Source organism: Lepidochelys kempii, chromosome 1, assembly GCF_965140285.1.
Source record: "Lepidochelys kempii isolate rLepKem1 chromosome 1, rLepKem1.hap1, whole genome shotgun sequence".
Lineage (NCBI taxonomy): Eukaryota > Metazoa > Chordata > Testudines > Cheloniidae > Lepidochelys > Lepidochelys kempii.
This window is the reverse complement of record NC_136380.1, coordinates 69,027,373-69,053,981: the sequence shown is the minus strand read 5'-3', so window position 1 is coordinate 69,053,981 and position 26,609 is coordinate 69,027,373. Positions and strand designations below refer to the sequence as shown.

At 43.9% G+C, this 26,609-nt stretch overlaps 1 protein-coding gene across 1 annotated transcript in view; it reads left to right on the top strand.

Moving 5' to 3' along the window:
• Positions 1-26,609, top strand: part of DIAPH3 (diaphanous related formin 3) — a 504,443-nt gene that overhangs the window by 107,697 nt on the left and 370,137 nt on the right. The window contains exons 10-15 of the mRNA XM_073325081.2: positions 9,057-9,167; positions 9,571-9,689; positions 9,928-10,044; positions 18,534-18,652; positions 18,765-18,829; positions 19,696-19,800. Of these exons, the coding sequence (XP_073181182.2) occupies positions 9,057-9,167; positions 9,571-9,689; positions 9,928-10,044; positions 18,534-18,652; positions 18,765-18,829; positions 19,696-19,800 (636 nt within the window). The remainder of the gene's footprint in view (positions 1-9,056; positions 9,168-9,570; positions 9,690-9,927; positions 10,045-18,533; positions 18,653-18,764; positions 18,830-19,695; positions 19,801-26,609) is intronic.

Genomic DNA, 26,609 nt, shown 5'->3' with positions numbered 1-26,609 from the left:
ACTCCAGCTCTCTGAGAAGAGTAAGGGAAGTCGACAAGAGAGCATCTCCTGTCGACACAGTTCAGTGAAGACACCGGGGTAAGCTGACCTGAGCTGCGTCAACTCCAGCTACGTTATTTCTGTTGTTCATGTAGCTTGAGTAGCATAACTTAGGTCGACTTATCCCTGTAGTGAAGATAAGCCCTTAGTTTGTGCAAATTTACAGGCACAAAAAGGAGTCCAGGGTCACACGAGCAAGTTACATGCCGTTACATGCTTTGCTGACTCCTAGGAGTAGCCATTACTCATATTCTGGCTAAGTTGTCCACAGGAAGGCTCACTGGAGAGGGACAAGTTGCTTCTATGGCCCATTGTTTTAATTAATGGGCCATCAACTTGAATAGTTAGTTCACAATGTGCTGGCTAGACTGGATGTAAACTACTTTGTGGATTCAGAGTAGCAGCCGTGTTAGTCTGTATCCGCAAAAAGAACAGGAGTGCTTGTGGCACCTTAGAGAGAAAAAAATTTATTAGAGCATAAGCTTTCGTGGGCTACTGTCCACTTCATCAGATGCATAGAATGGAACATATAGTAATACATACATACAGGTAAGTTGGACATTACCACACAAAATGTGAGAGGCTAATTAGTTAAGGTGAGCTCTTATCAGCAAGAGGAAAAAAACTTTTGTAGTGATAATCCAGATGGCCCATTTAGACTGTTGACAAGAAGGTGTGAGGATACTTAACTTAAGGAAATAGATTCAGTATGTGTAATGACCCAGCCACTCTCAGTCTCTATTCAAACCCAAGTTAATGGTATCTAGTTTGCGTATTACTTCAAGCTCAGCAGTTTCTCGTTGGAGTCTGTTTTTGAAGCTTTTCTTTTGCAAAATTGCCACCCTTAAATCTTTTACTGAGTGGCCAGAGCGGTTGAAGTGTTTTCCGACTGGTTTTTGAATGTTATGATTCCTGGTGTCAGATTTGTGTCCATTTATTCTTTTGCATAGAGACTGTCCGGTTTGGCCAAAGTACATGGCAGAGGGGCATTGCTGGCACATGATGGCATATATCATATTGGTAGATGTGCAGGTGAATGAGCCCCTGATGGCACGGCGAATGTGATTAGGTCCTATGATGGTGTGACTTGAATAAATATGTGGACAGCGTTGGCATCGGGTTTTGTTGCAAGGATAGGTTCCTGGGTTAGTGTTTTTGTTGTGTGGTGTGTAGTTGCTGGAGAGTGTTTGCCTCAGGTTGGGGGGCTGTCTGTAAGCGAGGACTGGTCTGTCTCCCAAGATCTGTGAGAGTGAGGGATCATTTTTCAGGATAGGTTGTAAATCTTTGATGGTGCGCTGGAGAGCTGATAATAGCTCATCTTAACTAATTAGCCTCTCACAGTTTGTATGGTAACTTCCAACTTATATGTGTGTGTGTGTGTGTGTGTATCTGTGTATCTATCTATCTATCTATCTATATCTTACTATATGTTCCATTCTCTGCATCTGATGAAGAGGGCTGTAGCCCACGAAAGCTTATGCTCTAATAAATTTGTTAGTCTCTAAGGTGCCACAAGCACTTCTGTTCTTTTTTACTTTGTGGATGTTACTCCAGGAGCAAACACATTTGAAATATTGGTCCATAGTCAGTATTCATAACTTTAGACACAAAGATGATATATGTGCACAAACAGGATGATCATACTCAACAAATCATAACCTTTCCATTGATACCTTACATGACGTACTTTCTAGAATATTTGTTGCAATTGTCTAACCATGGCAATATTAATCATATAAATGGTCAGGTTTCAATCATACATCATTATAATGACTTAATACACTTAATATTGACTTCCACTTTTCTCAGTCATAGGAAGTCATTGGGCATAAATTAATACATGAAAGGTGGGTAACATACTCTGTACATGGAAAAACTCCACCTCTGTCAATTCAATTGATGTTTTTTATCAGAATTAAGTTTAGGGAATAGACTGTAATATACTCTAAATTGCTTAATAATCATACTTACCATTTATCCTTTATCTCTTTATATGGTATATTGGTTTTCACATAGTTGTTTTGCCTAAGTAGTTGAACTGTGTGTTTGTCAAAGCTGAGGTACGTTGACTCAAAATGGCAGGGGACAGTGACTGCAGATTGATAGATTTCTGGAGCCTGAAAGCGGTGGTGTGGTGCTTTAATCTGATCTTTTGCATAGCATAGCAATAGAGTCACACCCAGTAATTTCTACCTCAAGACCATTATTTTTGTAAGTTATAGCATATCTTTTAGAAAGGCAACCAGTCTTGATTGTTAGACTTGAAGTGATGGAGAATCCACCATGTCCCTAAGTAAACGGTTCTAATAGCTAATTACCCTCACTGCTTAAAATTTGCATTCTATTTCTAGTCTGAGTATGTCTAGCTTCAGCTCCCTAAGATTGGATCTCATTGTTAGCTTGTCTGGAGTGGCTCGTGACTGTGAGTACCTACTTCAGGGCAGACAGTCAAAAACACTGTAGACACCTGCAAACTAGTGGGGTGTTCTATAATTAGATTTCATGAAGCCGGTAACAAATGTGAACTCTTGGATTACTGTAACACTCTTACTAGAGAGTCACAGATAGACTAGAAAATCTAAGGGGACTATCTTCTCACCCAGACAAACTGGACTCAGTGATAATGGCCACTTACACAGAAAATCACAACATATTTAGGTTGCTTCCATTCCCGAAAGACCAGTCACTTACTCCAGATGAATTGGTATTCTAGATCCTACACCATCTGTAGCCAATACCGTAATAAGTAATCTAAAGTTTTATTAACTAGGAAAAGGGAATAAGAGTTTTTTTACAGGTTAAAGTAGCAAACGTACACACAAATGAGTTACCATCTAAATCTTAAGAGTGACAGAGTTGTAGCAATCTGTCTATTCAAAGAGATTTTCAGGGCAGACCAAGGAGGGACCCCTGGTGATCCCTGGTTTCCATTTAGTATCTCTGGCCCTTCCAAGTTCAAACAGCCAAAAGATGGAAAACTTTCCTGTGACTTCGCTTTATTTCTTTCATTCAGTTTCCCAGCCCACAGGATGAGCTTCCTTGCATGCAGCATTTCCCAGGTGGGACAGGACCATTAATCGGTTCTTTGTACTGCAATGATTATTCATGGCCCATCTGATTTTGATAGTCTTTCTGGATGAGCTGGAGGGGATGGTGTCTGAGTTCACAAGTTCAGGGTATGACACCCTGACACCCCAATATTCACCACTATCATGTAATTAGGATATGTTTTGTACAAAGTCGATCTTTTGAGGTATCATTCTAAAAGTCTTAATCTGCTAGACCAGGGATTGGCAATCTTCGGCACGCCAGGGTAAGTCCCCTGGCTGGCCGGGCCGGTTTGTTTACCTGCTGTGTCCGCAGGTTCAGCCGATCGCAGCTCCAGGACAATGGGGGCTGTGCGAAGCAGCGCAGGTTGAGGGATGTGCTGGCTGCTGCTTCCCTCAAACACAAAAAGCAAATGGGATGTTAGAAATCATTAAAAAAGGGATAGAGAATAAGACAGAGAATATCTTATATAATGCCCTTATATAAATCCATGGGTCGCCCACATCTTGAATACTGCGTACAGATGTGGTCCCCTCATCTCAAAAAAGGTATACTGGTGTTAGAAAAGGTTCAGAGAAGGACAACTGAAATGATTAGGGGTTTGGAACGGGTCCCATATGAGGAGAGATTAAAGAGGCTAGGACTTTTCAGCTTGGAAAAGAGGAGACTAAGGGGGGATATGATAGAGGTATATAAAATCATGAGTGGTGTGGAGAAAGTGAATAAGGAAAAGTTATTTACTTCTTCCCACAATATAAGAACTAGGGGCCACCAAATGAAATTAATGGGTAACGGGTTTAAAACAAATAAAAGGAAGTTCTTCTTTACTCAGCACACAGTCAACCTGTGGAACTCCTTGCCTGAGGATGTTGTGAAGGCTAGGACTATAACCGGATTTAAAAGGGAGCTAGATAAATTCATGGAGGTTAAGTCCATTAATGGCTGTTAGCCAGGATGGGTAAGGAATGGTGTCCCTACCCTCTGTTTGTCAGAGGGTGGAGATGGATAGCAGGAGAGAGATCACTTGATCATTACCTGTTAGGTTCACTCCCACTGGGACACCTGGCATCTACCACTGTCGGGAGACAGGATACTGGGCTGGATGGACCTTTGCTCTGACCCAGTATGGCCATTCTTATGTTCTTAGTTACTCATTTTGCTTTCAGTGAGACTAGCCTCTTGTCACGAAACATTGTTTGCAAAATGCCAAACTTCCATGATATCGTACCAGAATGCAGGTCCAGATATATTGTAATGGAGAGCTCCTTCTTGTAGAAAGCAGTGGGAAGGTTTTATTGCTTTTAACTTTTTAAAAGCACTTAGCAAATTACCTTAGCTCTGGATAATTATGGATATTCAATCTCTTTAGGAGCCCAAAAAGGGAATTTAAAGCTGAACCCATACATTTGTAGGGTCCTACTAGCGATGTGTCCTATTTTAAATGGGAATAAAAACACATTAAAACGTAAAATTGTTGGTAACAAACCTGTGAACGTTTGGATGTATCAGTCGTGGATGGCAAGTCTCACAATCTCTTTAGGAAATAGTTTGCATATGAAAAGATATTTTTAAATAGACTTGGAATTCAGAATGTTTTTATTAAGCAATGCCAGGTCACACTGTAGAATTTATGATCCTTCAAAATTTACCCTGTATAGATAAGTCATAAAATATTACATACTACATTACTGTTGCCCTATAGCAGAGGTGGGCAAACTACAGCCCGTGGCCACATCCGGCCTGCGGGACCATCCGGCCCGGCCCTTGAACTCCTGGCCGGGAAGGCTAGCCCCCGGCCCCTCCCCTGCTCTTCCCCCTCCCCCGCAGCCTTAGCTTGCCATGCCGCGAGCGCTCTGTGGCGGTGGCTCTGTGAGCTCCTGCCAGGCAGCGCAGTGGCATGGCTGGCTCCAGCCAGGTGGTATGGCTGCCAGACATGCTGCTCTGAGTGGCATGGTAAGGGGGTGGGGATCAGGGGGGTTGGATAAGGGGCAGGGAGTCCTGGGGGGCAGTCAGGGAGCAGGGGGTGTTGGGTAGGATGGTGGTCATGGGATGGGAAACGGGAGGTGGGGGGGGGTTGGATAGGCGTGGGAGTCGCGGTGGGCTGGTCGGGATGGGGGTGTGGATAGGGGTCAGAGCAGTCAGGGGATAGGGAGCAGGGGGCGTTGGATAGGGGGCAGGGTCCCTGGAGTGGGGATGGTCAGGGGACAAGGAACGGGGGCGTTGGATGGGTGGGGAGTTCTGAGGGGTGGGAAATGGGTGGGGCCAAATGTTTGGGGAGGCACAACCTTCCCTATCCGGCCCTCCATACAGTTTTGGAACCCCAGTGTGGCCCTTGGCAAAAAAGTTTGCCCACCCCTGGCCTATAGAGATGATTCTTGCTTATATTATATAGAAATGCACCCTAATATATCTAGGCCTAAAAATACATTTGACAGTAACCAAGCAAGGCCTGATAAAATGAGTCAAGTTAAGTGAGACAGGTCAGAGACAAGTTAGGGGTAAGTTAGGACATAACACAGGTTGTTACAAATATGATCTGGTCCAACCTGGTTTTTACAAATATTTAAGTTGAAATGTTAATATTTTGGAAAAGGCTATTTCAATTGAGTTATTGATATGGCATTTATGCATATATTAATTAAAATAGTTTAATATTAAGTACCCAGTGAGGGAGTAGAAGGTATTTTAATTACAGTAGAGGAAATATATGTATGATGATAGGTGCTAATTCATTAGAGTTTTATTGTAAATGATTATAAAAAGGGAAAGACACAAATTTTAGATAGATGTGCCCATTCATCATCAAGGTACCATTAGAGAGAAGATTATATTCATTCTTCCCATCAAGCATGGACTGATCACTCCTGGATGCATCATTTCATCTTAGAATGTGGGTATAAAATACTGTGTATTGTGATGCCTGTTTGCTTTAACTAGTCTTTTAATTTTATCACTCATTGTCATTCACAGTTCCCCACTAAGTTATCTGTAGCTGTCCTGGAGGCTTTGAACCTTAAAGAATTCAGTTTGTTTTTATTCATCTTTAAACTACTAATCAAAGGTTACACTAGACATATCTGACTTAAAATATTATGCTCATTTAATAGAAGATGAACTTTGCTCTCATTGAGTTATTTAAAGTTTTTTTTTCTTTCTCAGCAGTGTTACTATTGGAACTAATATAACAAGTCATATTAGTATCCCATTAATGATGTTTAAGTTAAGATGCTTTTATCTTAAACCTTGTATAATGGTTAGAATGCATCCTGCACAAACCTTGTAAGTGAGGCTTATGTAAGCATTTCTGCTCTCTAATGGTAGATGTTTTTAAAGTTGCAGCCAGTATTTGGAGTGGGAATTGCCACAAGAGGATTGGTGCCTACAATCCACCAACTAATTTAAAAACAGCAGTAATTGTATGAAATCTGTGTTAATGAATGTTCCAGACTTGACACACACAATTTTCAGAAGGTGGAGGGGAGTGTACACCAGCAGCATGTAAGGAGCCAGAGAGAGAAGGGGACGAAGGAAAGGAGGCGTGAGCAGTTTGACATATTGTCTTTAAAAGTGTCTGAGAAAAGGCTTCTCTACTTAAAATCTGAATTGAGAGAACACCTTTTCCTAGGTTTCAGAGTAACAGCCGTGTTAGTCTATATTCACAAAAAGAAAAGGAGTACTTGTGGCACCTTAGAGACTAACCAATTTATTTGAGCATAAGTATAAGGAGAGTGATCACTTTAGATAAGCTATTACCAGCAGGAGAGTGGGGTGGGAGGAGGTATTTTTTCATGCTTTGTGTGTTTAAAAAGATCTTCTACACTTTCCACAGTATGCATCCGATGAAGTGAGCTGTAGCTCACGAAAGCTTATTCTCAAATAAATTGGTTAGTCTCTAAGGTTCCACAAGTACTCCTCACCCTTTCCTAGAAAGTTTCTGATAATCATTCCTTTGTTTTTCTGCTATACACATACACATTCACATTCACATACACATGGTGCCTAGTAGCCTAGAAGTCATAGACCAGGACCCCATTGTGCTATACAAACACCCCAGAAGAAGATAGTCCCTGCCTCGACGAACTTATAAACTATTTAAAAGGCAAGAGACAACATATAGCTACAGATAGAGAAAGGGAGTATAAGGAAACAGTCAAGCAATATTGGTCAGCATGATAAACAGTCTTAGCAGACCAGCAGCCTAACCATTGTCAAGCTTTCTGTAGGCATCACAGCAAAGGAGAGTTTTGAGGAGGATTTGGAAGGTGGATCATGAGGTGGCTTTGTAGATGATTCTTCTGAGGCGCTCCTCCTAAACATGAAAGGGGCAGCATGGGAGAAAGCGCACAAGTGCTTGTTAAATTTTCAGATAAGCGGGTGATGGAGGTTGGCACCCTGGGCTGATTAGAGGCAGAGTTAACTTCTCATAGCAAATGAGAGATGACCGGTAAAGTGGGGTGTGATGCTGTGTATAAGAGAGATGTCCATTTGTATCATTGTTGCTAACACTTGCCAGTTGCAACAAATCTGATACAAAGTATGTCATGTAAGGTGTGAATGGAAAAGTTATGATTTGGTAAGTATGATTAACTTGTTTATATACACACACCTTCTTTGAATCTGAAATTATGACTATTGGCTATGTACTTTGATCTTAAAGATGTGCTGTATTCCTGGGTACACCCCCCAGATAGAATTTACATTAGGGCTAGACAGCTATGTGTTGGTGGCCTATCAAGGGCACTCCACCCTCACAATGGTCTATTGAAGAAACTCATTCTGTCCGGATACTCTTTGTGAGTAAGCCTCAGACAGGACGGAGCGAATGGCCACCCTGTGTGATTCAGCAAGACATTTATGGGCATGTGTTGTTCTCATGTGACTCTGGACTCCATCTTGCAACACTAACTTTCCACATATGGGGCTGCAGCAGAGAAGTAAGGGTGGCATGGTATGGTATTGCCACTCTTCTGTGCTGCTGCTAATGCCAGTGCTGCCTTCAGACCTGGGCGCCTGGCCAGCAGCCGCCAGTCTCTGGCTGCCCAGCTCTGTTTGGCTCACTCAAGGTTGTGCTTCGGTTTATTTTACCATCCTGTGTAATTAGGTTGGGCACCACTATTATGAGATTTCTGTTGGCTCTTCCATGTAGTTGCTGTAGAGCAATGATCATTCACTATGAGAATTTGCAAAGGTTTTGCCTTTGTTCATCTGACTTTTCTTCTGGGACGATGATTACATTAACTTGCTTTTGATTGTTTGTTTTTTAAGAGTGATCATAAAATCACTGCACAAAAGACACTTTAATTGAAAAGGAATAGTCAGAGCTATTTTTCCCCAGGTGTTTCTGTGAAACTCAACACTTTGGGAATTCTTGCACATGAAGAAGGAAGCTATTTTGTATGTCCTCTTCAGTAGAGTTTTTAGACTGTCTAGGGTGATCTGTATCTTGGCTTTCAAGAACTTGTATTTTTTCTGCATGTGAAATTTAAGTTGCCAATTTTCATTGTCACAGATTTTAAATATATATTCGCATGTACAGATTTCAGTTATTTACACTGTTAAAGCATTTTTTGCATAAAATCCATAATGCATTAATTCATCAAACACTTTAAATATTGAGTATAACTTTACTATAAACTCTCTTAAAATACTGTTACTATGGGTGAAATGATCTAGGTTCTTGTATAAAATTGCAGCATTCAGGAGAGAGAAACAGAACTGAAATGATCTATTTTATGGTTTCATGACAAATATGTTTTTCTCACTTTCTTATTTGGCATCCATGGCTTAAGTAGATTTTGGTAAATTAAAGTATCTTTATTAATAATGACTTACACATGACAGATTACATTTAAAACTATAAAATGTGGAACACTAAAAATGTAGGTATTCAGATTTCAGTAATGCCCTTTTAACATTAAAATATATTGAAAACGAAGAAATACTATAGCTATCTTCTTTTTCTGTTACAGGTAGCTTGTATGCAGCTTATCAATGCTCTTGTAACATCTCCTGATGATCTGGACTTCAGGCTTCACATCAGAAATGAATTTATGCGCTCTGGATTGAAGGAGATATTGCCGGTAAGTGGCTCGGTAGTCTGTCTCTGCATTAATATTTAAATCAGTAGAATACCTTAGTTGGGGGAGTTGTATGAAATGCAGTCTAGAATATTATACTAAGTCTGAGTATTAAAGAGGTTACATATGAAAAATAGTTTTGAAAGCTGAATTAAAAAAATTATACGTTATCTAGACGTATTAAATCAGAACAAATTTTATTATTTTAATGACAGAAAATATAGAGCAGCATGTTGTGCAGTTACAACTTTTTTATTGAATATTTAACATTGAATGACTAATAAGAGTTCTTGTAATGTTAAATATTAAAATAACATAAACCTATGAAAGTTGCTCAGAATTGAAGGGCTCATTTACATGTGCAGTTATTAGTTGTATGTATCTTTCTACTACCTTTTCTTTGCAGCAATTGACATGTATAAAGAATGATGCTCTAGATATACAGCTGAAAGTCTTCAATGAGCACAAGGAAGAAGACATGATTGAGTTTTCCCATCGTTTGGAAGATATTAGATCTGAACTAGAATATCCTTTTGGGAAAGAGGAACTTAACATGTACAAACAATAATGCTTTAGTATCAGAAAATTCAATTCAGTTTTTGTGTTACCAATATAAGATTTTGTAACACAAAACTTGACTGAAATGTTTTTCTTTACTGTGTTTGAACAGTATACTGCATTTTAGTAGTTTGTTTAAAATAAAAAGAAGTATATCCTAGACTGCAAATAAGAGTTCCTGTTTTCTTCCCCTTAACTTGTTTACTGAAGCAAATGATGTTTACAATATGGTGTGGAACACAGTAAAGGACACTAGTGCCGAAGGATATTTTCTTTCTATTCTCCAGCATCTTTTGCTCATACGAAATGATTATTTTATACGGTAAGTTAAAATTGTGGTAAATATCAGCTCTTTAGCTCTTGTGTTTCATTGTGCTTCAATAAAATCTAGTGACACATTATTTTGAGTTAGTCTATCAGTTTTGCATTTTGGGTTGCTATTAGAGAAATAATTGATATTGTACAAATGGCATTATTACTGCATAATAAGATGGCATAAAGAAGAGACTGAGATCTGAATGAGAAGAAACTAAACATGCTTATTTTCTTTTTGGTAAGAACACAGTTGTGCTTTAATCCACAACTTGAGGCCTTGTCCATATTGGGATCCCATATTGGGATCATTAAAACAAAATGTAAAAATAGTAGTCTTCTCGATCATGGAAATCATGCTGGAATCTTCCTAGAAATATGGCTTTAAGTACTAACGCTAGGTGGATAAAGGTTCAATATTAGATCTACAGATAGTGATGTATGTTCTTAAATTAAGATTACTTGTGTTCTTGAACTGGGAGTACTAGGTGTACAATTCAGACATGCGCAAACAATGTCTTTTAAAAATTTGGCCCCGACTAAAGATACGATGGGGAGCTGCTAAGTTGCCCTATATTTAGGCTTCCAAATACTCCTTTAATTAAAAATTCTTCTTCAAGTGTTTGCTCATGTCTGTTCCATTCTAGGTGTGTGCCTGCCACATGCACAGTTATTGGAGACTTTACCGTAGCGATATCTGTAGGGTCGGCTGCAGTGCCCTCTGGAGTGCCGCGCTTATGTGTCGGTATATTAGGCGCCGCTGGGCGCCCTCTCAGTTCCTTCTTACTGCCTGTGGTGGTTGGTCAAACCACACCTCTCCCTTGCCTCGCAAGTGGTCAGTGGTTCTTTCCCTTTTGACTTTGTGTTATAGCTGTAAATAGTTTTAAGCCCTATACTGACTGGAATAGGCCTGTGTCTGTCAATGACCCACATGGCAGCTGTCTGAACTGCCTGGCCGGGGGGAATCTCGCAGCAAAGACAAGTGTTGCATCTGTAAGAACTTTCGTCCCAGCACAAAAGGAATGTGACATTCATCTGAGAGCCCTCCTCATGGAGGTTGCTCTTCGCCCAGCCTCAGAGCTGTCTTGGCTGGACTCAACCCCCAGCACTTCGGGCTCGGTGCATAGCGCATCCCTGGCACTGGGCTCTATCTAGCACTAATCCCCTTCACTGGTACCCAAGAAGTCTAAAAAGTGGGACTTGACACTGAGCAAAATTGACCAAGGGTCATTGGGTAAAGGACCCTGTTTGGGCTGCCTGCCCATGCCAGAGCTGCAGGAGGGCACGTCCCTGAGGGAACCTTCTACTCCACTAAGGGATCCGCCACCGACTCCAGGAAGCAGTAGGGGATGCATATTGATGGTGGAATCAATGCCTGCCCAGAGAGCAAAGGACTTTCCCAATACAGCTGCCACTGTGTGTGGCTTGGACCCGGCAAAGGCTCCATAGGCGGGCAAGCCAGCCATGAAAGCTTCCCAGAAGGTGAGTGAACACCGCCAGTCTCTGGAGCCAAGGCAGAGCTCTTTGTTGCTGTGCCCCTGGTCTCTGCATCAACGTAGGTCACCACCGGTTCGCAGCCACAGATTGCTGGCACCATGTTCCTGGTCTCTGCCATCTTGTTGAGACTTGCCCAGAGGGAAGTGCCAGTCACCGTATGGTTGGCACCATTCATCCTCATGCCGACTATCACCGTCATCTAGACGCTCCCCAGCATGGCACCGGTCTGCCTACTAAAGGCACTGTTCACCCACAGTGAAGGTTAGCCGCCAGACTTGGGCGTCGACATGTCCACTATGGTCAATGGAGGAGGATTCCTCTGGCAGAGAGAGGGAGTTCAGCTCCTCGCCAAGACAGCACCTATGAGATTGGGCTACTGAGGCTGTGTCCATCTCAGAGATGTCCTCCTGGCAGCAGGCCCATTGGCCTGCGCAATGGTTACTGGAATGCCTGGGGCGTGCCAGTTATGCCAATGCCCTCATCACACCAATCGTCGGTCACCATGTCAGACAATCATCAAGCAGCACCAGTGGCACTGGGCTTGGCGCACGAGGCACAAGCAGATGCTGAGGTGGCGTGGTAGGTACCCACACCGAGACCCTCTTCCCCCAATGGGGGATGATGCCCTGAGCCCTTCGCCAGTGGTTCAGTCATCCTCGTCCTCTCCAGATGAGACTGTGGCTGAACCCTCTTGCACTAGCCCACCAGATGACTTTAAGGAGCACCAAGCCCTGCTCTGAAGGATGGCCACTAACTTAGGCCTACAGGTGGAAGAGATGGCGGAGCAATCAGACCACTTGTTTAATGTGCTCTCCACATCCACTTCTGCATGTGTTGCCCTCTCAGTGCATGAGGGGGTCCTAAAGATGGCCAAAGCTCTCTGGCAAACCCCGTTCTCAATCCTACCCACTTCCAAGAGGGCTGAGAAGAAGGGGTTCGAATACTTATATGCTTATCCACCCCTGGGGTCAAACGAGGGCATTCTAGTTCCAGCCCCCAAAATAAGGAGGCCAAGACCTTTTTGGCAGGAAAAGTTATTGCATGGCCAGTCTCCAATTCAGTCGTGAACCACCAGGCTCTGTTGGGGAGGTAGAACTTTAACCTGTGAGACTCCCTCCATAAGTTTAAGGACTCCATGCTCCAGGAGGTGGCCCAATAATTTAGGGCCCTTGTTGAGGAGGGTACAGCAGTGGCTCTGTGTTCCCTCCAGATGGCCTGGGACATGGCTGATTTGGTGGCCAGGATGGTCACCTCAGCGGTCGTCATGAGACGCATTTCCTGGACAGGTAGTCCTTGATACAAGATCTTCCATTTGTTGGAGTGGGACTCTTTGTGGAGGAAACAGACGCAAGGCCGCACAGTTTGAAGGACACTTGGGCCACCCTCTACTCAGTGGATTGCATAATCCTCAGTTGGCGAGGAAGCAATTCCGGCCACCTCCGCTGCCAAGGCCTTGGCAGCCTCAGCAGGAGTCTACGTGCAGAAGTAATACTAGTTTTAGTCACTGCCATCCTTCCTGTTTTCATTTACCTGGGCAGCCTGGCCCGGCGAAACACCACGGGGGCCAGAAGTGTGCATTTTGACCGTGCGCCCTAGTCAATTCCTTGGATCCACCCCATCTTTCCCTCAACCGTCTCCATTACTATCTTTCAGCCTGGTCGCAGGCTACCTTGAAGTAGACAACCTCCTACAACGGGGGGTGGTGGAGGGGGTCTCTCAGAAACGGAGGGGGAAAGGTTTCTACTCTCACTGTTTCCAGATCTCGAAAGCAAAAGAGGGCTTAAGACCCATTCTGGACCTATGGCGACTCAACAAGTACCTCCAAGAAGTTGAAGTTGCGCATGGTTTTACTGGCCTCCATCATTCCCTCCCTGGATCTGGGAGACTGGTACGCCGCTCTCGACTTGAAAGATGCTTATTTTTGTGTATCAATCTTCCAAGGACACAGACGGTTGCTCTGTTTTATGTTGGGCCAGCGCCATTTACAATTTATGGTGCTTCCCTTTCGCCTCTCCTCGGCTCTGTGGGTATTTACAAAATACATGGTCCCAGTAGCCATTTACTTGAGGTGTCATGGGATCCAGGTCTATGTCAATCTCAATGATTGGCTCATCAAAGGTTGTGGGATCAAGTGCAGAACAGATTTGATCTGGTGTGTTCCACCTGTCACAACCTGGGCCTGTTATGAAATGAAAATAAATTAACCCTCATATCAGTGCAAGGAAAAGAGTTGAATGGAGCAGTCCTCGACTCCTCATGAGCCAGAGCTTTCCTTTGGGAGGCCTATTTCCAAGCCATGTCAGAAGTGATCTCCCGTGTAAGGGGCCACCTGCTCACCACTGCCCATACTTGCCTAAAGTTGCTAGGCCACATGGCTATCTGTACTTACGTGGTCCGTCATGCCTGGCTCCACCTCCGGCTGCTACAGGAATGGTTGGTTTCAGTCTACATCCCCAACAGACACAATCTAGATTGGGTAGTCAGGGTGCTGTATCACATCCTGTCGTCCCTGGAGTGGTGGTTGAACTCTGGGTTGGTATTGCAGGGAGTTGCCTTTGCGGCCCTAGCCCCTGTCGCTAACTCTGGTTTCCAACACCTCGGACCTGGGTTGGGGATTCCGCCTGGGTGAGCTCAGTACACGAGGCCGCTCGTCAGGGATTGACCGCTCCCTCTACATAAATGTCAGGCAGCTCAACACGGGTCACTTGGCCTGTCAGTCTTTTTGGTTCCACTTACAAGGCAAAGTGGTTCAAGTCCTGATGGACAACACCGCCACGATGTTTTATATCAACAAGCAAGGCAGAGCCAGATCATCTGTTCTCTTCCAGGAAGCCCTCCTCTCTGGGATTTTTGTGTGCAGCATGCCATTCATCTCGTGGAAGCGCATCTTCCCAGAACCAGGAATGTATTAGCAGATCTCCTCAGCAGAGCCTTCTCATCTCGACACAAATGTTCACTCCACTCCGAGGTGGTCAGTGGGATCTTCTGAAAGTGGGACTCTCCCCATATGGACTTGTTCGCAACTCGTCAGAACAGGAAATGTCAACTGTTCTACTCATTTCGGGGAATTGACAGGGGCTCCTTGTCGGACAGCTTCTTACTCCTGTGGTTGGAAGCTCTGATGTACGCTTTCTCATCAGTGCCATTGCTTCACAGAGTGCTCATGAAGATCAAGCAGGATAAGGCCAAGGTGATTTTGATAGCCCCGGCTTGGCCTTACCAACACTGGTCCGACATGCTCATGGACCTGTTGGTGACGACCCCGATGCAGCTGCCCCCTGGCTGGATTTCTTGTCCCAGAATCATGACAGGCTCCTGCACCCGTATTTAGCAGCGCTGCCCCTAACAGTTTTTGGTTGCTGCATAGTTAACTGCAAAAGAGCAGGAGTGCTTGGCCCACATTCAGCTGGTCCTACTGGGTAGCAGAAAATCCTCCACTAGAACAATCTACCTGGCCAAATGGCAACGATTCATGTGCTGGATCTCGGCCCAAGGAGTTAGCCTTGAGCAGGCCTCGCTGCAGTCGATACTGGACTACCTTATGCATCTCAAGCTCTAGGGCTTGTCCCTTCCATCAATTAAGGTCCTCGACCCCTATCTACATCCCTTACCACACCCCCGAACTCGTCTGCCCTCTATCCAACTCTTCACCTCCCCTTACTGCGCTGCCTGGAGCACCGGCTCAGGCCGTGGCTCTGCAACTGCGCTACCTGTCTGCCCAGAGCATTGCATTGGTGATGTGGTGTGCTGAGGCTGCGGGGGAGGGGGCACAGCAGGGGAGGATCCGGGGGCTAGCCTTCTGGGCCATGAGCTCAAGGGCCGGGCAGGAGGGTCCCGCTGGCCAGATATGGCCTGCGGGCCGTAGTCTGCCCACTTCTGTCTTAGAGACTAACAAGTTTACTTGGGCGTAATTTTTGTGGGCTAGAACCCACTTCATCAGCTGCGTGAAGTGGAAAATATAGGAGCAGGTAAAAAAACATGAAAGGGTGGGGGTTGCCTTACCAAGTGTGAGGTCAGTCTAACGAGATAAATCAATTAATAGCAGGATATCAAGGGATGGAAAAATAACTTTTGAAGTGGTAATGAGAGCGGCCTGTTACAGACAGTTGACAAGAAGGTGTGAGTAACAGTAGGGAGAAATTAGTATTGGGGAGATTAGGTTTAGGTTTTGTAATGACCCAACTACTCCCAGTCTTTATTCAGGCCTAATCTGATGGTATCCAGTTTGCAAATTAATTCCAGTTCTGCAGCTTCATGTTGGAGTCTGGTTTTGAAGTTTTTTTGTTGAAGAATTGCCACTTTTAGGTCTGTTATCGGGTGACCAGAGAAATTTGAGTGTTCTCCTACTGGTTTTTGAATGTTATGATTCCTAATGTCAGATTTATGTCCATTTATTCTTTTGCCTAGAGATTGTCCGGTTTGGCCAATGTGCCAGCAATGCCCCTGTGCCATGTACATGATGGCGCATATCACATTGGTAGATGTGCAGGTGAATGAGCCCTGATGGTCTGGCTGATGTGATTAGGTCTTATGATGATGTCCCTTGAATAGATATGTGGACAGAGTTGGCACCGTGGTTTGTTGCACGGTTTGGTTCCTGGGTTGGTGTTTTTGTTGTGTGGGGTGCAGTTGCTGGTGAGTATCTGCTCCTGTAATTTCCACTTCATGCATCTGATGAAGTGGGTTCTAGCCCACGAAAGCGTACGCCCAAATAAATTTTAGTCTCTAAGGTGCCACAAGGACTCCTCATTGTTTTTTCTCATAAAGAATCTCATCTATTGCATATTGCGCATCAGTGTTGTTTATATCTTGCCAGTGGCTAACTGGATGTGCCCTAGGTTCCGCACCTTAAAGCCCCACCCAGCAAATTTGTTCCCCCAACTCGCATACATCATGGGTGATAAAACTACAGACAGGCTTAACTATGAAACAGATTTATTTAACAAGACTTTAAACAGTAACTGATAGGACCCCCAAATAAAACAGTACATAAAGGGTATTCAGGTACAGGTTGGCTTAACAAATTGACATGGTCCAGGTCCCAAACCCACAAGACAAGGGAGTTTACCACAGGTAAGGTACAGACATACTGCACCATGTTCAGAGGAATGAACCCACGACAATGGATTTCATGGACTAGGTACAACAGGATTCTCGAACACAGGTAAGACAGGAATCAATCAGGAACAGGTAACTGGAACAGGAGTTTGGATCTTTTACTGTGATCTTCTGTAGATCCATCGAAGTCTTGGCTAGGACATGCACTGTGCTGCCACCAGGAAGGAAGGATAGTCCCTTCTCTCAAATGCAGCAGTTTTTTATGTTCTCTTGTTACTAGGGAGATCACATACCATATTACCCTTGCTCTTTTCCCGCCTCAGAGGGAAAAAGACCTCAATCGTCTCAAGAAGCAGGGCACCAACATGGTGGACAAACCACAACTATTTAGAAACAAGATGGCAAAGTGCAAAAACAAAATGGAACTTGTAGATTTTCTCCTAAGTGTTTGACATTACTTAGACCACTTCTCTCACAAAGATCTCTCCACGTTCTACAAAGCTCAAGGAACTTTGCTAGTGTTTTTGAGAAACATTCCCAACTTCTGATGGATGCAGGCCAACAACATGGTCATCTGTATGTATGTTTTACCAGACATTAAGCTATCTCTGAAGCTTCTAGAGATGTTGGTAGATTTGGAGATGGTTCTACAATCCCTTTTCTGATGGACTCTGAGCCCTGACTACCTTCTGAATTACTTAGCAGTCACCTAACATGTAATCACTTGAACAGGGGGATGGGTGTTTATTTACCTGTTTTGCAGCTGTTGCTCTTTGAGATATATTGCACATGTCCATTTCATGACCAACTCTCCTTCCCCTCTGCTTCGGAATTTAGTTCATTGTAGTTCATGTGGGGTTGGGATGGCTCTGCCCTTTATACCCTCAGCTGGAAATACAAGCAGGCTCAGGGTGCATGGACTACACTTTTGGGTACCACTATAGGAAAAAACTTTGGCTTCAGTACATCCCTAACATGGAATGGATATGTGCAGCACATCTAAAAGAACAACAGCTACAGAATAGGTGAGTAACCACTTTATTGCAGTGTTTCTAGCCTGCCCTCACTTTAAGAACACTAGATATGACTAGAGAATACCCCATCCTGATATTTAAGAACAAAACTTTAATTTGATAGGAAATTTTGAAATGTACAACAGCTTTAAATGTACAACAGCTTCTTTGTTACATGGGGTCGTCCGCTTCGCCATAATAAGGTGAGAGGTAGGTTATTGAGATCCATGCCATTGCCACAAAGAGAAGATGTCTTCTTGGCTGCTGGTCATACTCTACCAAGAGGAAGACTCTTTTCTGCACAAGTTCCACTGCTGGCCAACATTTACATCCCTCAGCTCTGTGATTCATCGTAGGCGAGTAGAGGGAAAGGAGGACCAGGCAGTGGAAGAGCGCATGCAGGAGAAGAGACAAAAGCTGCCGAGTACATGTGAGGAAGAAAGGGGCTAGTAGGCTGGAATATATATGCAGGAGGGCTAGGTGATAGAAGGGTTAGGGGGAAAGAAGTACAGAACTTACGGGTGGGGGAGAGAAAACGAAGAGCGAAACAAGGGTGGGCCTTTTTAAAGGGGAAAAAATCAGTTGCATTTGAAGTTAAAACTGCTTACATAAAAAGATGTGAGGAACGTATCCGGTTGCGGTAGGTGTCAGAGATATTGCGTTATCTTAAATGGAATCATATTTGTGTGGGATTTGATCCGTGCTGCATTAAAAAGTTTGAGACCCACTGGTTTAGCTGTATTTGTCCTTGAATGGTGAAATGCTGTGAACTTGTTGGAATTTAAAACTCTAGTTCTATGAAGCTAAGTCATACTAAATGCTTTGGCCTAATGTATTCATTTTGAAATACCGTTGATTTATGACACTAATATAAGTATGCACTGACAAGTAAAAACATTGTAAAATGTTTTCCTTCTCTTTCCTTCTTTAGACCCCAGTATTTCAAATTAATTGAAGAATGTGTGTCCCAGATAGTATTACATCGAAGTGGAACAGACCCAGATTTCACCTATCGTAAAAAGTTAGATGTAAATTTCAGTCATTTAATAGGTGAGAGCAGTTTCTAGAAATGATTATTTTGTGGAAATGTGTTTGTGTGTTTTTAAAAAGCAAAGAGTTTAAATGTTGTATAACATTAAGAACCTTATAACTTTGTTTTTAGATGTTTGTGTAGATAAAGCAAAAATAGAAGAATTTGAAGAGAGAGCTTCAGAACTTTCCAGGAAAGTAAGTAATTTTGAAGTTATCTAATCAGAAAGAGGGTTTACTTGATTACTATATAAATTTTGTTACTGCAAATGTGACAGTCACAACATATTTTTATTTTTCAGTAACCAAGTTTATTAATTAGTGAAAAAATGTGTTGTATGTGTGTCACATGTAGTAGAAGACAGGGATCTAGTGCCAAGTTAATTACTGCATTCTGACCCTATTTACAAATACTTGGTAGATTTTTATTTTAAATTGTAAACAGCAACCGTAGCTTTACATAGTGAGAAACTGAAGTCTTTTATATATGACTGGAGTTGTATGTTATAAACTTTTTACCCAGTAGAATAGACTGAGAGATTGAGAATAAAAATTGACACATTTTATAGTCTAAACAGAATACATTCTAACTCTCAGATTTAAGTCAGACTTCATTTACACTACATTCTTGAATAGTGTATCCCCATAAACAACTTTAAGTTTTGATAGATGGTATTCCCAAACTGATCTTTGAAGACATTTTTTACCTTGTAGAAAAGTCCTTTTAAACAAATACTTGTATAATCTAACTAAAGTATTAGTTTGATAACATCAAAACTCTTACTGTAATCTGCTTGGTTAATGCATCACATTTCATCCATTAAAACACACATGATACTGTGGTGAACTGATTGATATATTTGGATGAAATTTGCAAAGTGCTCCCTCCACTAGTAATTGCTATGGTTTTTCACTTGAGGATTAAAATATTCAAGTAAGAGTTAACTGGTAAGAAAGCTATTCGTTTCGTGTTGAAAGATTAAGGAAATATTACAATTTTCTGAAGCAACATAGCAGTGTTGTTAATATCCACTATGCTCTCATGTTGTTTTTTTCTCATACAGTTTGAAAAAGAATTTATAGTCTATCAGGAGACCCAGTCCCTACTGCAGAAAAAAGAAGAAAAAATCAATGCGCTAGAAGCAGAATTACAGGCTTTTAAATCCCAGGTAAAGGACAATATTAAATAACATTTTTCTATACCATAATGTCACTAGTGAAACAAGCATACTTCATTTAATACTTTTCAGACCTTAATACAATGTGTGAGGTTTTTAAAGAAGAAAAATGAACCCATTTTCAGAACATAGTTTACTATCAGTTTCTTTTGTTGGTGTGCCACAAATCTTTATTAAAAAGAATTGTAGTATAACATTAATTAGCTGCATGAACTCCCAGTTGATCCCTGTTTTGTGCCTAGGCTTATGATAATTAAACCAGTTGCTTATATTTCATTTGGGTTTTACTTTTCTTGTCACATATTTCCTGAATAATTAACCACAAAGGGTAAGAAATCTACTAGTAGATTTGGCATTCATCACTGATCTTTATCCCACCACAGGAAATTATTCCTCATGCAATTTATTTTGCTGAACCTTCAGCAATGGGTATCCTGCAGTGAAAGATAACCTCTAGCTGAATGAGAACACTTTCTAATAATTTTTCAATTTCCAAAAGTAAACAGATTTTAAAAGATAAGAAAAGAGAGTAAATCCAGATTTTAAAGGAGCTAACTTGCATATAACTGCTGCACATTATACATTTAGATATTAAGAACATATGACCAAAAGATTTCCCAATGTTTTATAGCGAGGAGTAAAAGGAATAGAATCTAAACGTTGACTAGAAGCACAGCTCCTTGGGTAAGAAGTACATGTAGGAAGTCGAAGAAATATATTTCTTCCAGTACTTGCTCATGTACGTTCCATGCTAGGTGTGTGCACGCTGCATGCACTGTTGCTGGAGAATTTTCCATTAGTGGTACCTGTAGGGCCACCTGTAGCACCTTCTGGAGCTGTGCACATATTCGCTGGTATAAGGGGTGCCGCCAGGCCCGCACCCTCTCGGTTCCTTCTTATTGCCTGTGATGGTTGCTGAAATGATTCTTCTTGCTGCGGCAGGGCCCCTTTCTCAGTATTTTGGAATTTTCTCTGTTCATTCTTAGTATATACTTAATATATATAGTTCTTAGTTAGAGTTGGCATATATAATAGCGTAAATAGTTGTTCCTGGTGTCGAGGGACTTTTTGCCCGAGGGACTGGGCATGCTCCCGTTCCCAGGCTTCAAGCCGTGTGTCTCTTGTGACAAGCTGATGCCAGTGAGTGACTTGCACCCTACATGTCTAAAGTGCCTGGGGGAATCTAATGTTAAAGGTAAGTGCCACATCTGCGGGGACTTCAGACCACGCACTAGAATAGACAGACATTCAGCTGAAGGCCATTCTCATGGAGGCAGCCATCAGACCAGTCTCGGAACTGAGCCGTTCTGAATTGGTGCTGAGCACTTCGACATTTGTGTGGAGTGCTTCCCCAGCACCATGCTCTTCCTGGCACTGTTCCTTATTTCTGTTGCTAAGGAAGAAGCATAAGAATCAGTACACTGTGACAGGGTGCTCTCCAGTGCAGAAAAGGGACAAGTAGAAGAATGGCAACTCAGTTAGACCCATGCTGGGCCACTCATCCTCCCCTGAGCCATTGATGGTGCCGCCGATTCCATCTAGAGTGCCGAGTCTAGTTCGAGACCCACTGCTGACTCCTGGAAGCAGCTGTGGTGCCAGGCGTTGGCCGCCTCCTTCAACATTGGAGGTGTTCCAAGCAGCAAAGGACCTGCTGGCCCTCCCAATTCTGCCAACCCCACAAATACCCCCAGCAACCAAGATAGCCAGTGACAGGAGAGAGCAGGAAGTGCTGAGCTCCTTCCCGGTACTGATCACCTCTACACTGTTTAGAAGCAAGCCTTCCATGATCCTAGCACAGCAGTCACTGATCTGTGCCTGTCCTTGGACCCCCCAGCACCACATGGTGGCAGAAGTGGGTACTGCTCCATCATGGTTGTCAAGGGAAGAATCCTCTTCAGATTTCCAAAAGTAAATTCCAAGGGAATCTCCACCTCACCAAAACCTTACCAGTACCCAGCCTACACTCCACCGGACTTCGGTACCGGCCGTCACCTGGCCACTGGCTAATGCAATGGCTATATTGGAACCCTTGGGAATTTCTCCCAGTACCTCCCCTGCTTCCCACCACACATACTCGGTGGCTTCAGATAGACGTACCGGACCCTGATTCTGATACTGACCCTGGTGCCACTTTCCAGGATGTGGTCTCAAAAGACATGGTGGAGGCAGAGGAAAAGGAGGGTACTGTCCCTCCACTAAAAGCCACCTCTTCATTATCCCCAGGTGAGGTGGTGGCAGGACCCAGTAACTGGCTCCCTCAGGATGATTTCAGGGCCAACCAGGATTTCCTTAAGAGAGTCACAGCAAACCTAGGTCTGGAGATTGAGGAGCTTAAGGAGTCTGCACACAGTCTGATCAACATCATGGTGGCAGCTGTGCCCTCTAGAGTGGCTTTGCCCATTAACGAAGTAGTGATGTGGCAGTGAAAATCCTGTGGAAACCCTGTCTTCTCTCCCCTCCCCCCCCAAAGAGGGCAGAGAAGAAATACTATGAACCGGCAAGCAGATTCAAGTACCTTTATTCGCACCCCTTCCTGGGGTTCCTGGTAGCGTTGGTAGCAAATGAGCAGGACAGGAAGGGGCAGTCGAAGTGCTATCCCCAAGAAAAAGATGCTAAAAGACTTCTAGACCTTTTTGGGCCGAAAGTTTCGTCAATGGGCAGTCTCCAGTTAGTATCTCCAACCAGCAGGCTTTGCTGGGGAGGTACAATTTTAATCTAGGGGACTCGTCCAAATTTAAGGATTCCCTCCCATTGGAGTTGAGGTAGGAGTTCATGGCCATCCCGGAGAAGGCAAAAGTGTGGTCAGAACATCCCTCCAAGTGGCTCTGGATTCAGAGGACTCAGCAGCCAGGACTATGGTATCGTCAGTCACTGTGAGGTGCAGTTGGTGGCTCCAGTCCAGAGGCCTCCCTCCTGAAGTTCAACAGTTTGTCCAGGATCTTCCCTTTAGAAGGCTCCTCCCTGTTTTTGGAGTCGATGGACTCGAAACTTTATGGCTTCAAGACTCGAAGGCCAACATGCAGTACTTAAGACTTCGCATGCCACCACCGTCCAGAAAGCATTTTAGACCCAACCAGCCTTCCAGATTTGCAGCATCTACCAAACAGGCGCACTACAAAAGAAAGGGAAAAGGTTACAAGTGTTGCAAATCCCTCCCGTCCACATCAGCCTCACAGTGAGGCTCTCTCAGATGTCCTGGCGGTTCCAACCAGGCCTTTTGAAGGTGTGCCCTTGGGCATTTATCAGTCTCAGCTTTGGATCGGGCCCCTCTTTTGTCGTTGGACTGTCTGTCACCCTTCATCCCAGTGTGGTTACATATAACATTGGACCATTGGGTCCCTTTAGTTTGTATTAACCCACCTCCTTTTCTTTCATCCTCCTTCCTCTTCAGGGACCTTTCTCAGGAGCAACTCCTCGCTCAGGAGGTGCAATCCTTCCTAAGTGTGGAGATCATAGAGGGAGAAGGGATTTTACTCCTGGTATTGCCTAATCCTGGAGGCCAAAGGGGGCCTATAGCCTATTTTGGACCTGCATCGCCTCAACAGATATGTCAAGAAACTGAGCTTCCTCTTGGTCTCCCTGGCCTCTGTCATTCCCTCCCTGAACCCAGGAGATAGGTACACCATCCTCAACTTAGAGTGCTTATTTTCATATCTCTATCTTCCATGGCCAAAGAAGACTTCTCAGGTTTTTATTGTGGGTCAGTGCCACTATCAGCGCTCTTCCCTTCAGCCTATTGGCAGCCCCACAGCTCTTCACAAAGTGTATAGTAGTAGTAGCAGCAGCAGCCTTCCGGAGTCGCTGAGGTGTGCAAGTCTACCCTGACAAATGGCTGATCAAAGTTCAGTCACAGGCTCAGGTATGGCACAGCATCAGTATAGTCCGGGTCACCTTCCAAGTGCTGGGCCTGCTGATAAATGAGCAAAAGTCAGCTTTGATCCTAGTTTAGAGAATAGAGTTCTTTGGGACAGTGCTCAACTCAACCAAGCCAGAGCCTTCTTGCCAGAGACCTGATTCCAGACTGTTGGACCTGATATCGAAGGTCACGATCCACCCAGGAACAACTGTTTGGGTCTGCCTCAAACTATTGGGACATGGCAATGTGTACTTATGTGGTACAGTATGCAAGGCTTTGTGTCAGACCCCTCTAGATGTGGCTGGCATCAATCTACTCCCCAAGCAAACACCACTTACACTTAGTACTCTGTTCCGCTTCTGGTCCTCGCTTCCCTGATATGGTGGAAAGACCCAGGTTCGGTAATGGAAGGGGTATCCTTTGCTGCCCCTCAACCATCAGTCGCCTTGGTCTTGGATGCGTCAGACCTAGGGTAAACAGCTCACCTCAGGACCCAGGGCCTGTGGTCCCAAGAAGACCTCTCCCTACTTATAAACATCAGGGAACTCAGGACAGTACACTTGCCGAGTGTTTCTTCTCCAGATCTCGAGCAAAGTGGTGCAGGTCTTGACAGACAACACTGCATCCATGTTTTATATCAACAAGCAGGGAAGGGCTTGATCTCTGGCCTCGTGCCAGGAAGCCTGCAGCTGTGGGACTTCTGCGTGAATCACTCCATTCACCTCAAGGCGACGCACCTCCTGGGAGCCCGAAACATACTAGCAGATCACCTCAACAGAGCCTTTTCCTCTCACCATGAGAAGTCTTTTCACCCGGAAGTCAGAGGTGGGGCTTCCCCATGCAGACCTGTTTGCCACCAGGCAGAACAGGAAATACCATTAGCTCTGTTCACGGTGTGGGTACAGCATGGGCTCCCTCTCTGATACCTTCCAGCTCTCATGAGCAGACCATCTACTGTATGCCTTTCCTTTGATCCCCTTGGTTCACAATGTTCACTTAAAAATCAAATGGGACAAGGCAAGGGTTATCCTGATAGCACTGATGTGGCCATGCCAGCACTGGTTCGGCATGCTTCTGGACCTCTCAGTGGCAGCGCAATTTGTGCTCCCACTCTGCCCAGACTTGATCTCTCAAGACCACAGCAAGTTGCTTCAGCTGAACCTTGCCTTCCTGCGCCTGACTGGATGGATGCTGTGTGTCTGACCCCCAGGAACAGGCCTCCTTGGATCAGGTTTGACTGCTTTCTAAATAGAAAGCCTTCCACCAGGGCTACCTACTTGGGCAAGTGTTATATGTTCCTCTTGTTGAGCCTTTGAATGGAATCTCTCCATTCCAATCTTCTCTACAGTCTATCTTGGACTATCTGCTTCACCTAAAGCAGCAAGGTCTGGTGCTCTCATCTATTTAGATTCATTTATCAGCCATTTCAGCCTTCCACCTTCCAGTGAACAGCAGAATGGTGTTCTTATGTGAAATGATGGTCCGGTTTCCTCAAGCGGGGCTGGAAAAACTCTATGCTCAGGTTCACGAGATGATCCCTCCATGAGACTTAAAAATGGCCCTGTCAAGGCTCCTGGGGCCCCGTTTCAAGCTGTTAGCTGTGTGCTCCCAACTGCTTCTCTCCTGGAATGTTGCCTTCCTGGTAGCTATCACTTTAGCCAGAAGGGTCTCTGCGGTCAAAGCCCTTTTGTTGAAACCTCCTTACACAGTGTTCTTCAAGACAAGCTTCAACTGTGCCCCATCGCACCTTTTTACCCAAGGTGGTGTCACAATTCCACAGCAACCAAGTCATTTTTTAACCTGTCTTCTTCCTAAAGCCTCATAAGTCTGCTGAGGAACACCTGCTTCATACGTTGGATGTTAGGCACGCCCTCTCCTTTTATATTGAAGAATAAGCCCATCCACAAATCCACGCAACTCTTTCTTTATACCAATAGCGGAACGGATGAGAGGGCTACGTGTCATCCTAAAGAATCTCGTTCTGGCTAATCCGCCTGTATTCAGGCTTGCTATGAGCAGGTGAATGTGCCGCCTTTGGCCATCGTGACTGCTCATTCCACAAGAGCTCGGGCTTCAGCAGTAGCATTTCTTGAGCAGGTACCAATCCAGAACATCTGCACAACTGCAACCTGGTTGTCAGTTTGTACCTTTACGCAATCCTATTAGGTCATCGCTCAACAAGCCCAAGATGATGCCAGTTTAAGGAGAGAGCAGTGTTACAGTCAGCACATTTGTGAACTCTGATCCCACCTCCTGGAGCACTGCTTGTGAGTCACCTAACATGGAATGGCCATGAGCAACCACTTGAAGGAAAAATGGTTACTAACCTTTCGTAACTGTTCTTCGAGAGGTAGTGTTTGTACCCATTCCAAGACCCAATCTACTAACCCTCTGTTGGCGTTACTGCCAAGAAAGAACTGAGAGAGCTGGTGGCACCCATTATGCTGGTGCTTATGTGCACGACTCTAGAGGGCACTAGAGCCGGCCCTATGGATACCACTAAGGGAAAAATCTCTGCCAACAGCGCACCTGGTGTGCTTACACTTCGCATGAAATGGACATGAGCAACACGTCTTTAAGAGCAACAGTTACGAAAGGTTACTAACCATTTTTTCTTGACCATGTTTTGTTGGTTTACATCTTGAGCTTGTATAGACACACTTCATAATTTTAGTTTTGTTGACAAGTAAATTAGTTTATCTGTATGTTTTGTGCAATTAGCCATTGATATTCCATAAACACTATTAAGGAATTAAGTACTTATTTTAAAGGTACACATCTCTTCACCATCCCCCCCCCAAAAAAAAAAACCCCATGAAATCAACTGCCTTTTCAAAAAATATTTAACTACTTTCTTATAGTGGTAGACGGGCTAAGAAATGACCAAATTTTATATAAATTTCTTGGCAAAACTGACCCAAAAAAACCCCACCCCTCATTTTTT